The sequence below is a fragment of the Nematolebias whitei genome, chromosome 17 (genome assembly GCF_014905685.2).
Source record: "Nematolebias whitei isolate Nwh7 chromosome 17, NemWhi1, whole genome shotgun sequence".
Lineage (NCBI taxonomy): Eukaryota > Metazoa > Chordata > Actinopteri > Cyprinodontiformes > Rivulidae > Nematolebias > Nematolebias whitei.
Genome location: NC_056514.1, coordinates 3,031,572 through 3,044,311, shown reverse-complemented (window position 1 = coordinate 3,044,311; position 12,740 = coordinate 3,031,572). Strand labels below are relative to the sequence as shown.

Below are 12,740 nucleotides of genomic sequence, written 5' to 3'. Positions count from 1 at the left end.
GAAGTTTGTGGGAAGGGAAAAGTGTGGCACAAAACGCTGCACAACGAGAAGAGGTGACCGGACCCTGAGGAGGATTGTAAAGAAGGGCCGATTCCAGACCTTGGGGGACCTGCGGAAGCAGTGGACTGAGTCTGGAGTAGAAACATCCAGAGCCACCGTGCACAGGCGTGTGCAGGAAATGGGCTACAGGTGCCGCATTCCCCAGGTCGAGCCACTTTTGAACAAGAGACTGCGGCAGAAGCATCTCGCCTGGGACTGCTGCTGAGTGGTCCAAAGTTATGTTCTCTGATTACAGTAAATTCTGCATTTCCTTTGGATATCAAGGTCCCAGAGTCTGGAGGAAGAGAGGAGACACAGAATTCACATTGCTTGAGGTCCAGTGTCAAGTTTCCACAGTCACTGGGGTGTCAGGTCATCTGCTGGTGTTGGTCCACTGTGTTTTATCAAGGGCAGGGTCAATGCAGCTAGCTATCAGGAGATTTTGGAGCACTTCATGCTTCCATCTGCTGAAAATCTTTATGGAGATGAAGATTTCATTTTTCAGCACGACCTGGCACCTACTCACAGTGCCAAAACCACTGGTAAATGGTTTACTGACCATGGTATTACTGTGCTCAATTGGCCTGCCAACTCTCCTGACCTGAACCCCATAGAGAACCTGTGGGATATTGTGAAGAGAAAGTTGAGAGACGCAAGACCCAACACTCTGGATGAGCTTAAGGCCGCTATCGAAGCATCCTGGGCCTCCATAACACCTCAGCAGTGCCACAGGCTGATTGCCTCCATGCCACGCCGCATTGAAGCAGTCATTCATGCAAAAGAATTCCCGACCAAGTATTGAGTGCATAACTGAACATGATTATTTGAAGGTTGGCGTTTTTTGTATTAAAAACACTTGTCTTTCATTGGTGGGATGAAATATGCTAATTTTTTGGGACAGGCATTTTGGGTTTTCATGAGCTGTATGCCATAATCATCAGTATTAAAACAATTAAAGACCTGAAATATTTCAGTTGGTGTGCAATGAATCTGAAATTTATGAAAGTTTCATTTTTATCATTACATTATGGAAAATAATGACCTTTATCACAATATGCTAATTTTTTGAGAAGGACCTGTACATCCAGACAGATTTGTTCCGCCTCAAACTTGTCCTAAATGCCGACAAAACCAAAGGGATGCTTTTTTCAAATAGGAAGTTGGTCCCAGCAGTTCTTCCTCCGATTTTATCCTCAAATGGTGTCCCCATTGAGTTTGTTGATTCCTATAAATATTTGGGTATCTTGGTCGACTCACATCTTTCTTTTAAGCTCCATGTGGAAAACTTGGTAAAGAAACTGAAAGTTAAACTGGGTTTCTTTTTCAGAAACAGATCCTGCCTAACTCTGAATGCTAGAAAACACCTTGTATCTGTGACTTTCCTTCCCTCCATTGATTAGTGACATTATTTACATGAACGTTCCTACAAGGACCCTGCAGATGTTGGATGCTGCAGATGTTGGATGCTGTCTATCATGGTGCACTAAGATTCATAACTGGCTGTGATTATCGTACCCACCACTGCACCCAGTATTCACTGGTTAACTGGACATCATTAACTTCACACAGACTCTCTCACTGGTACATTTTCATCTTTAAATCACTTCTTGGTCTGTTGCCTTCATACATCTCCTCCTACATGTCTCTGCGTGAGTGCAGCTACAGCGTGCGCTCTCAGGACAGTATTACCTGCAGTGTTCCCTCAGTGAGGACTGCACTAGGCAAACGGGCCTTCTCCTACTCCGCTCCTGTTTCCTGGAACATCTTACAAAAAATATTTGAAGCTCTCGGCCTTGACCTCTCTAAGTGTCTTTAAGAATCTGTTGGACTCCTGGCAGGGACCAATGCAGACATGTTCCTGTTTTTAATTTTCTACATTCGCCTTAGAATCTAGCCGTTTTATTTGTTGTTACCTTTTCCTTTTAGCCATCCTATTTGTAAAAAAACAACAAAAAAACCCTGCAGTATGACTTTTTATAACTGTTTATTGTTGTTATTGTTGTCCATTGTTGTCATCTTTCTTTGTTGAAATCAGGTCTCTCTTGTAAATGAGTCCTCGAGGCTCAATGGGATTTACCTGTATAAATAAAGGTTGAATGAATGTAGTCGTTCAGCCCCTACTGTACAGTACTGCAACATTTTTTATGGGTACTCACCAGCTCTGCAGACCAGCAGCTCGGTTCCAGTTCAGCAGACCTACCATGCAGCACGAAACCCACCGCCCCATCCAGGTTGATGTGTGCATGGACAATTGAGCTTCAGGAAGCTTCAGGATTAGTTGTGACTTTCCTGCCAGTTCTGTGAGCTTACCGTTACTTCTGACTTTGCATTGCTAAACTATCCCTCCATTTTGGCAGAAAGGGACGTCTGAGATTGTCATCATTGTATGTTCCCATACAATGATGACAATCACTTCTCTGCATTTCACCGATCACACCTGGGATGCATCCAGGTGGAGCAGTGGGCAGCTATGCAAGCACTCAGGGAGCAATTAGGGATTGGGTGTCTTGCTCAGACACCACGACATGTGGGAATGGCTGGGAGTCAAATCGCGACTTCCTGTTCAAAAGTTTACTTTGGACTGAACTTATCATTTTCACACAGGTTTGAGGCTAAAACTAGTTTCTGTCTGCTGCAGGGTAATGTGTGCTCCTCCCTCTGCTCCACAAGAAAGGCGGGAGTCACCATGACAAATAGTGAGTCGCCTAACTTAAGATTCACTGAATCATATTATTCAGCAGATTCTTCTTTGTTGGGATTCCATCATGGCTGCCATCTTAAGACATGAATAACTTGATTTTACAAGAATTGAATAAAAGCTTTTGCAAAACTTAGTAATTAAACTCCAAACAAATATTCAAGAGCAGCCAGGACGAGATCCTACATTTTAAAAATAAATCATGCACTCTTCAAAGCAAGCCAGGATCTGTTATACCTAAATTAAATTATTAAAAACAGGCCCCACAATGCCTTATTTTATTTACAGAAGTTGATTTTGTAATTTGACTATCGCTAGTTGAGTGAAGGCTGATTCAGCATTTTCACTTTCCTGTTCTTTTGTACATTTTGCAATCTGCATTTTGCATACTTTGTACTATATTAACAATCAAAACATTCAGCTCATTTATTGGATGGTTGCTATGATTATTGTTTTTTGTAACTTATATAAATTTAAACTTGATTTACAGTAAGCCTCCCCATAGGGATACACTGAGGTCTCCTAAATTAATAAAAAAAACATTGATCCCTTTTAAATCTTTAGCTACTGTTCTTTTGCTACTTTTGGCTTTTAACAAGCCCAAGATTTTAGCAAGCTGTTTGCTACTTTAGTTAAAAGTTCAACCTCAGCAAATTTCTTTCAGTCGGAACGGAGCACTTTTATTTTTCCAGAAAAGGCACTTTTTTCTCGTTTTAATCCACCACCCTTATGTATGTACAGTGGGAGGTAGGCTGGTCGAACAGTGAGCCTAAAAGGATCACACAAAGGTCGATCATCAACAGGTCACACAGATGCAGGACTTCAAGTACTTAGGGTCGAACGTCCAGGAAAACAGGGTGATGAAAAGGTGAGTCCAGGCAGGATGGAGAAAGGGTTCCGGTGTGATTTGTTACAAAAGGGTGGCAGAAAAAGTAAATAAAAAATTTACAAGAACGTAGTAAGACCAGCTAGCTTGTATAGTTTGGAGACAGAGACATGGACAAAAAGACAAGAGACAGAACTGGAAGTGTCAGAAATGAAGATGTTGAGGTTCTCCTTAGGAGTGACAAGGATGGAGATTAGGAACGAGATCATCAGAGGTACAGCACAGGTTGAACAACTGGGAGACAGAGAGGACACACTGAGATGGTTTGGACATGTCCAGAGGAGGGACAGTGGTTTGGACATGTCCAGAGGAGGGACAGTGGGTATACTGGTAGAAGGATGTTAAAAATGCAGCTGCAGGAAAAAGACAAAGAGGAGATACATGGATGCAGTTAGAGAGGACATGGAGGTAGTTGGAGGACAGCGGATGCAGAGGACAGAGGTGGAGGACTTGCTGTGACGAGCCCTGAAGAGGGAGCAGTCAAAAGAATTTTGAATCTAAAACTCTTACCCAATAGTAAAACCTAAAGTATCTTCACCACAGAATGTATACACTAGTTTAGTTTGAGTAGCATTTACCTACATGGACCTGATGTTAGACCTGACTGTAGGTAAAAAAACCCACATGGGTTATGTCGGGACCAGTGGCCGTCTAAAAATCAAAATATTGAGGACGCTTCAGTGCTTTTGCAGCATTTACTTGTATTAGCAACAAATACAGAACGAGTCAGTTTTTACATTCATACTGAAATGATCCAAACAGTTTTCACTCTTCAACTTTGCAGTCAAGCAGTGCAAGTTCAAAGTCTTGATAGCTGAGCAGACGGACGGATTATTTCATAGGTTTGTAATCCCTAAAAAAGTCAAGCTCTGCATCAGTCACAATAAACCCAATCAAATGATCGAGGATCATCCTGAGTTAATTTCTTAATGCAGAGATAAATTCACATTTTGTCAGAAACAAGTCAAGCTTTATTTGTCATCATCGTTACTGTACAGACATTAAGTTTATTACTAGTCAGTTTAGATATTACGAGTTTTGTCCTGCAAAAATGGGAGACAACTTTGGAACTTTGTAAATAAAAAGTGAAATACAAAAGAGAAAACATAACTGTGCATCATCAGAACTCTTCAGATGTCACAGAAACATCCATGATTTTGCTTCAGTTATAAACTTATGTTTTCTTGGTGGAGACAGTTTTTGCTGAGCTACTTCGTGCAGCCTTGCTGGGTGCTTTCGACGTCTTTACAGCGGTGGTCTTCTCTGCTGCTTTAGATTTGGTCTTCTTCGTTTGTCTTTTGACTTCTGGAAGTTTAGCCCCAATTTTTTTCTTTTCACGGATCAGATCTTCTCGTCCAATCTCCATCATATGTTCCTCCCACGACTTGATCTCGTTCTTGTAACGGATCTTGTCATCCTCCGCTAGTTGAGCATAGACCTAAAACAGGAGTTAAGAGAAAATCAGAATAAACCACTAAAAATGCATCAGTAATCTGTAATGATTGTGTGGCTAACCTGTTTATCGTAACCCAACATGTTCTTCCAATCCTCTCTCAGACACTTCAATTTTGCCTGAAAAATCAGCAACAACATATTCAGTTCAATTCAATTCAGTTTATTTATATATCGCCAAGTCACAACAGAAGTCGTCTCAGGGCACTAAAACATTCATGTATAAAATAATAATTGAACATTATTTATCTGAGGAGCAGCTTTGAGTTTAACTCCATCACAGAACTCTTCTTGAACAAGCATGAAGGCGACAGTGGAAAGAAAAACTCCCTCATGAGGAAGAAACCTTTAGCAGAACCAGGACAAGCGGCCATCTGCTTCAACCAGCTAGGTTTGGTAAGAACAGATACACAATGGCAGGTCAAGAATCACATGTTAAGATAGAAATGGTCTCAAATGAAAACTATTCAATTTAAAGAATTTATTTAAGGAAACGAGGTCAGTTGGTTCTCCAGTAGTCTAAGCTTATAGCAGCATAACAACGCAATCCTAACTATAGGATTTGTTTTGATTCTTATTCATCTCCTTCTAGTTCTCTGTTGGTCTTTTGCTCACTTCTGTTTGTTAGAAGACTGCAGTCTTGGCAAACAATAGAGCTGATACTGCCCTCAGACGTTTCAGTCATGCATTACAGTTACAGAAACATTCACAGTATGTTTCATTATGACTGGTGCGGTTTATTAATGTATATACAGTATTTACAATATAATATATATAAATAAATCCTATAGTTAGGGTGGGCTTGTTATGGTGCCATACGCTTGGACTACTAGAGGACAAATTGACCTCATTTCCTTAAATGAATTGTTAAAATTTAATACTTTTCATTGGATATTACACAGCCTGGCTCAAAAGAAAGTCACCACCAGTATTTCACTAATCAAACAGGTCCGAGCCTCCTGTTGGATAATTACTGCATGGACTATTATGTTTCAGCTGCAACAAGTTATTTAACCCCAACTGGTGCAATGAGTTGCTTCTCATTTCTTAAACAACCATGTCTAAAGACACATGGCGTGGTCGTGGAAAAGATGTCCGTCTGTTTGAGAAGGGTCAAATCATTGGCATCAAGCAGAGGAAACTTCTAAGAGATTGAAGAAACTAATAAAACTGGGTTAAGAACTGTCCAACACATTATTAAAAACTGGAAGGATAGTGGGGACCCATCGTCTTCCAGGAAGAAATGTAGCCGGAAAAAATCCTGAATGATCGTGATCAGTGATCATTTAAACATTTGGTGAAATCAAATGGAAGAAAAACAACAGTAGCGCTCAGGGCTGTGTTTAATAGAGAAAGTAAGAACATTTCCACATGTACAATGTGAAGAGAACTCAAGGGATTGGGACTGAACAGATGCGTAGTCTTAAGAAAACCACTAACCAGTGAGGCTAACTGGAAAAAAAAGGCTTCAATTTGCTAGGGAGCATAAAGATTGGACTCTGGAGCAATGGAAGAAGGTCATGTGGTCTGACGAGTCCAGATGGACCCTGTTCCAGAGTCATCAGGGTAAGAAGAGAGGCAGGTGAAGTGATGCACCATCACGCCTGGTGTCTAGTCATCAATGAAAGATCTTGGTGAAAAATTAATGCAACACTGGATGAAACAGATCTTGTGACATTGAAGAAGTTTATTGAAACTGTGCCACAGTGAATGCATGATGTAATCAAAGCTTAAGGTGGTCCAACGAAATATTAGTGTGAGACCTTTTTTTTTGGGCCAGGCAGTGTATATGTATCTAAACATGTGATTCTTGACCTGCCATTGTGTATCTGTTCCTCTCAAACCAGCTGGTCGAAGCAGATGTTGCTTGTCCTGATCCTGGTTCTGCTAAAGGGTTCTTCCTCATGAGGGAGTTTTTCTTTCCACTGTCGCCTTCATGCTTGTTCAAGATGAGAGTTCAGTGATGGAGTTAAACTCAAAGCTGCTCCTCACATAAATAATGTTAAATTATTATTTTACACATGAATGTTTCTGTTCAATGCCCTGAGACGACTTCTATATAGATATAGATATAGAAATAAACAGAAATGAATATCGTCATCTCTGTAAAAGACACGTTGACTATAAAAATCCACAGTGACATTTTTTGGAAGTCCACCACAGGGACTAATCGTTGCAAACCTACATCCAGCTGAGACACTTTGTTTATGGTTTAAAGCCCATCTAACCTGAACGAGCTGAAACAGTTTTGCCAAATGGACAGAAATTCAAAATTCAGATGGTTCAAATGGTGCAAAGTTTGTGGAAACAGACCTGATACTGTAACTGCCACAAAAGGTGTATCCATGATGCACTGACTTTGGTGGGAGTGAATACCAGTAGTTAAACACGCTCTAATTTTCTCTTTTTGTCTTATTTCTTGTTTGTTTTACATAATAGTAAAAAAAGGGCTTTTTCAAAGTGGTTCTTATGTTGCTTAAGATAAATGATACAACTCCACAAATAATTTTTAAGTTGCAGGTTGTTAGATCTACCTGGATTATTGAGCAGCATCAGGACGTTTGTTTGAAACATAACACTATACAGTCAGTTTTCCCCTACAAGTACGAGCCTCATGCACTCATCTGTCAAGACTCAGAACTGTCTCTACAGATCTCTCACCGGGTTGGTGGCTCCTCTGGCCTCGTGGAAGTGCTCCGACATAAAAATGTTAAAAGCAGACCGAGGGCCTTTGGGTTTCCCTAAACTGTTCAACTCCTGGAACACACACACACAAACACACACATTAAAAGGTAGTAAACATGACTTCATGACTTGGTTTAATTTGCCCAAAGTGATGAAAGGCAGGGAGTTGTTTCTTGCTGATGGTTGCTATGAAAAGTCATCAGAATCAACGTCAAAGAACATGTCAATTTAATTTAAATAATTCTATTAAACAGATATTTAAAAAATGAAATCATCTCTTAATTTATTGACCTTTACATCTGATAAAGCAACAGCTTTTCTCCACACCACTAGTATACACTGTGCACGTCATTTACAGTATTTTTCGGCCTATAAGTCGCAGTTTTTGGCATAATTTACATGCCTTGCGAATGATACGCCGAAGCGACTTATTTGTTTTTTCCCATATTTATAAACCAATTGTTGACTGAGATATGACGTTTGTATACAATCTGATTGAAAATATTGAACACCACCATTTTCAGCCACTAGATGGCAGTCGAGTGGTATGGCATGCCGTTGTGTCATGTAATGGGTAAAAGTGGCTATTAATGACACAGTCAGCTTGCCACAGCCTGCCACCTTCGTCCAGCTCCCATGGAGCAACCGTCAAATCAGCTTCATTTCACTGCACCACCCAGGTGAAATGCAGCTGATTTGACCGTCAAAGTACATTTATTGAGTAAAAGTTAAACTGAGACACACCTTTGCTAAAAAGTCGAGCAAACAAATAATTGTTTTTAAGTGTTAATCTTGTTAAATTCTTGTTAAAGTCCTCACGTGCATGCTCCCGTGACCGCCATTTGGCACAGTCAATTTTTGGCACAACATCGGCCCACATTGACGGGTTGTCAGCGGTGACGCGTAATAGATGCAACTAATATGGAGAAGCAACTTATTAAATGGATTTTTCCACTTTATTAGACATTTGGACTGATGCGACTTATAGGGCGGTGTGACTTGTACGGCAGAAAATACAGTTATGTCCTGCCAGGGACTCTGGCCTCCAGTTTCAAACTATCATGAAGGAAACGCTAAGTCCATGCCTGCAACAGCCTTTAACCCTTACAGCCTTTTTTTAAGCTGCAAAATAAACTATGAGGTGAGACAGGTTGTCTGTCGACATTTTTCTATGAATAAAAACCAACTAAACATTCAGACCAGAATCTGGGCCCACGTTCAGTTGATTTACTCTGTTCCTGACTGATGTCGTGTCATATTGTTCCCCTACTGAGATCTGATTCATCCAGCCAGCTTTGCTTCATTCTTCGCTGTTGTTTCAAGCAACAGTGTTTTAAATAAAATGCTAAAACTAAAGAAGATCCCAGTCTATTTCGGGTCTTGTTTAGTCCCTGACAGCAGAAAACACATCCAGATGACTGGAAATCTTTGATACTAGGGGGAACAGATCTGAAGACACCAGTCTGTGGTAAAATGCTGCTTTTTCTGTGTCTATTTGACTTTTGTCTACTTAATGAGGAAAATAAGTATTTGAACACCCTGCGACTTTGCAAGTTCTCCCACTTAGAAATCATGGAGGGGTCTGAAATTTTCAACTTAGGTGCATGTCCACTGTGAGAGACATAATCTAAAAATAAATATCTGGAAATCCCAATGTACGATTTTTAAAAATAATTTATTTGTGTTTTACTACTGCAAATAAGTATTTGAACAGCTGCCAATCAGCAACAGTTCTGGCCCTCAAAGACTTGTTAGTCCTCCTCTATAACGTCCACCTCCACTTATTATTCTAAATTAGAAGCACCTGTTTGAGGTTGGTAGCTGCATAAAGACACCTGTCCACCCCACACAATCAGTAAGACTCCAACTACTAACATGGCTAAGACCAAAGAGCTGTCCAAAGACACCAGAGACAAAATTGTAGACCTCCACAAGGCTGGAAAGGGTTACGGGGCAATTGCCAAGCAGCTTGGTGAAAAAAAATCAACTGTTGGAGCAATTATTAGAAAATGGAAGAAGCTAAACATGACTGTCTATCTCCCTCGGACTGGGGCTCCATGCAAGATCTCACCTCGTGGCGTATCAATGATCCTAAGAAAGTTGAGGAATCAGTCCAGAACTACATGGGAGGAGCTGGTCCATGACCTGAAGAGCTGGCACCACTGTTTCCATGGTTACTATGAGTAATACACTAAGACGTCATAGTTTAAAATCATGCACGGCACGGAAGGTTCCCCTGGTTAAATCAGCACACGTCCAGGCCCGTCTGAAGTTTGACCATGACCCTTTGGATGATCCAGAGGAGTCATGGGAGAAAGTTCTGTGGTCAGATGAGACCAAAATAGAACTTTCTGGTCTTAATTCTACTCGTCGTGTTTGGAGGATGAAGAATGATGAGTAACATCCCAAAAACACCATCCCTACTGTGAAGCATGGGGGTGGAAGCATCATGCTTTGGGGGTGTTTTTCTGCACATGGGACAGGACGACTATACTGTATTAAGGAGAGGATGACCGGGGCCATGGATTGAGAGATTTTGTGGAACAACCTTCTTCCCTCAGTTAGATCATTGAAGATGGGTCGTGGCTGGATCTTCCAACATGACAATGACCCGAAGCACACAGCCAGGAGAACCAAGGAGTAGCTCTGTAAGAAGCAGATCAAGGTTCTGGAGTGGCGTAGCCAGTCTCCAGACCTAAACCCTATAGAAAATCTTTGGAGGGAGCTCAAACTCTTGAGTTTTTCAGCCCAGAAACCTGCTGATCTAGAGAAGATCTGTGGAGGAATGGACCAAAATCTCTGCTGCAGTGAACCTGGTGAAAAACTAAAGGAAACCTTTGACCTCTGTAACTGCAAACAAAGATACTGTACCAAATATTAACATTGATTATCACAGATGTTCAAATACTTATTTTCAGGAGTAACACACAAATAAAATATTTTTAAAATCATATATTGTTATTTCTGATTTTTTTTTAATAGATTATGTCTCTCATGGTAGAAATGGACCTAAGATGAAAATTTCAGACCCCTCCATGATTTCTAAGTGGTAGAACTCGCAAAGTTGCAGGGTGTTCAAAATCTTATTTTCATCCATCCATTATCTTTTACCCGCTTCTTCCATTTTGGGTCACGGGGGTCGCCGGTGCCCATGTCCAGCAATCATTGTGCGAGGGGCGGGGTACACACTGGACGGGTCGCAAGTCCATCACAGGGCGGAACGTAGATCGACCGGTAAATTGAGAGCTTCGCCTTTTCACTCAGTTCTCTCTTCACCACGACAGACCTGTACAGCGCCCTCTTCACTGCAGATGCTGCATCTATACGCCTATCGATCTCATGCTCCATTTTTCCCCTCATTCGTTAACAAGACCCCGAGATACTTAAACTCCTCCACTTGGGGCAAGACTTCCTCCCTGATCCAGAGAGGGCACTCTGCCCTTTTCCGGCTCAAGACCATGGCCTCGGATTTGGAGGAATTGTTCCTCATCCCGGCCGCGTTACATTCGGCTGCAAACCGCTCCAGTGAAAGCTGTAGATCACAACCTGATGAAGCCAATAGGACCACATCATCTGCAAAAAACAGAGAAGCGATCCTAAGGCCACCAAAACGGATCCCCTCAACACTTTGGCTGTGCCTAGAAATTCTGTCCATAAAAGTTATGAACAGAATCGGTGACAAAGGGCAACCTTGGCGGAGTCCAACTCTCACCGGGAACAAGCCCGACTTAATGCCGGCTATGTGGACCAAGCTCTGACACCGGTCGTACAGGGACCTAACAGCCCGTATCAAAGGGCCTGGTACCCCATACTCCCAGAGTACCCCCCACAGGGCTCCCCGAGGGACGTGGTCGAACGCCTTCTCCACAAAGCACATGTAGACTGGTTGGGCAAACTCCCACGCACCCTCCAGGACCCTGCTGAGGATGTGGAGCTGGTCCAGTGTTCCACGACCAGGACGAAAACCACACTGCTCCTCCTGAATCAGAGATTCAATTATCCGATGGAACTTCCTCTCCAGAACCTCCGAATAGACCTTACCAGGGAGGTTTAAGAGCGTGATCCCCCTGTAGTTGGAACACAATCTACGGTCCACCTTTTTGAATGGGGGACCACCACCCCAGTCTGCCAATCCAGGGGAACTGCCCCCGATGTCCATGCAATATTGCGGAGTCGTGTAAGCCAACACAACCCCACAACATTCAGAGCCTTAAGGAACTCCAGGCGAATCTCATCCACCCCTGGGGCCCTGCCACCGTGGAGCTTTTTAACCACCCCAGTGACCTCAGCACCAGAGATTGGAGATCCCAACCCAAAGTCCCCAGGCTCTGCTTCCTCAGTGGAAGACGTGCCAGTGGGATTGAGGAGGTCTTCAAAAGTATTCTACCCACCGACCCACGACATCCTGAGTTGAGGTCAGCAGCACACCACTCACACTATAAAAAGTGTTGATGGCGTACCATCACTGGTAGCAGCACTGTGGCTAACGGTTAGTCACCTTTTCATCGAAACATGTCCGCTGTGTGGAAGTATTTTACACTAGAAACACCACAAAACAAGACAGCATGATGTCTGCAGAGCCATAGCGCCACATTAAACCGTGGTAAAGTTAGTTTTACGATGGACATTCGAGCTCCGTGGCTTCAGCGGGGCGCTGCTCTTTGCTCAACCCGCAACAGGCAACTTCTACCCCGGCCAGCTGCGTCCAATCTGCCCCGCTCAGTCTGCCCGTCTCTGAGGAGGGACAGACTGAGCGGGGCTGCCCCGAATCAGGCTGCCTGCTTCGGATTGAACAAGAAGAAGACGTCGCTGAAACCACGGAGCTCTAATCTTTACAGAGAAGTTGATAAACTTCATCATTAATGACCGACCACTATCAGTTGTAGAAAATGAAGGATTTCACAGTTTGATACTTGCAGCCAAGATATAGTTTACCCTCCAAGAGTTATTTATCAGTACAACAGTAAACAATCATAAAAA

At 42.4% G+C, this 12,740-nt stretch overlaps 1 protein-coding gene across 1 annotated transcript in view; it reads right to left on the bottom strand.

Moving 5' to 3' along the window:
- Positions 1–4,360: 4,360 nt before the first annotated feature.
- Positions 4,361–12,740, bottom strand: part of tfam (transcription factor A, mitochondrial) — a 10,932-nt gene continuing 2,552 nt past the window's right edge. The window contains exons 5-7 of the mRNA XM_037691695.1: positions 7,737–7,832; positions 5,139–5,195; positions 4,361–5,061 (exon numbers count right to left, since the gene is read on the bottom strand). Coding sequence (XP_037547623.1) covers positions 4,798–5,061; positions 5,139–5,195; positions 7,737–7,832 — 417 coding nt within the window. The 3' untranslated portion in view covers positions 4,361–4,797. The remainder of the gene's footprint in view (positions 5,062–5,138; positions 5,196–7,736; positions 7,833–12,740) is intronic.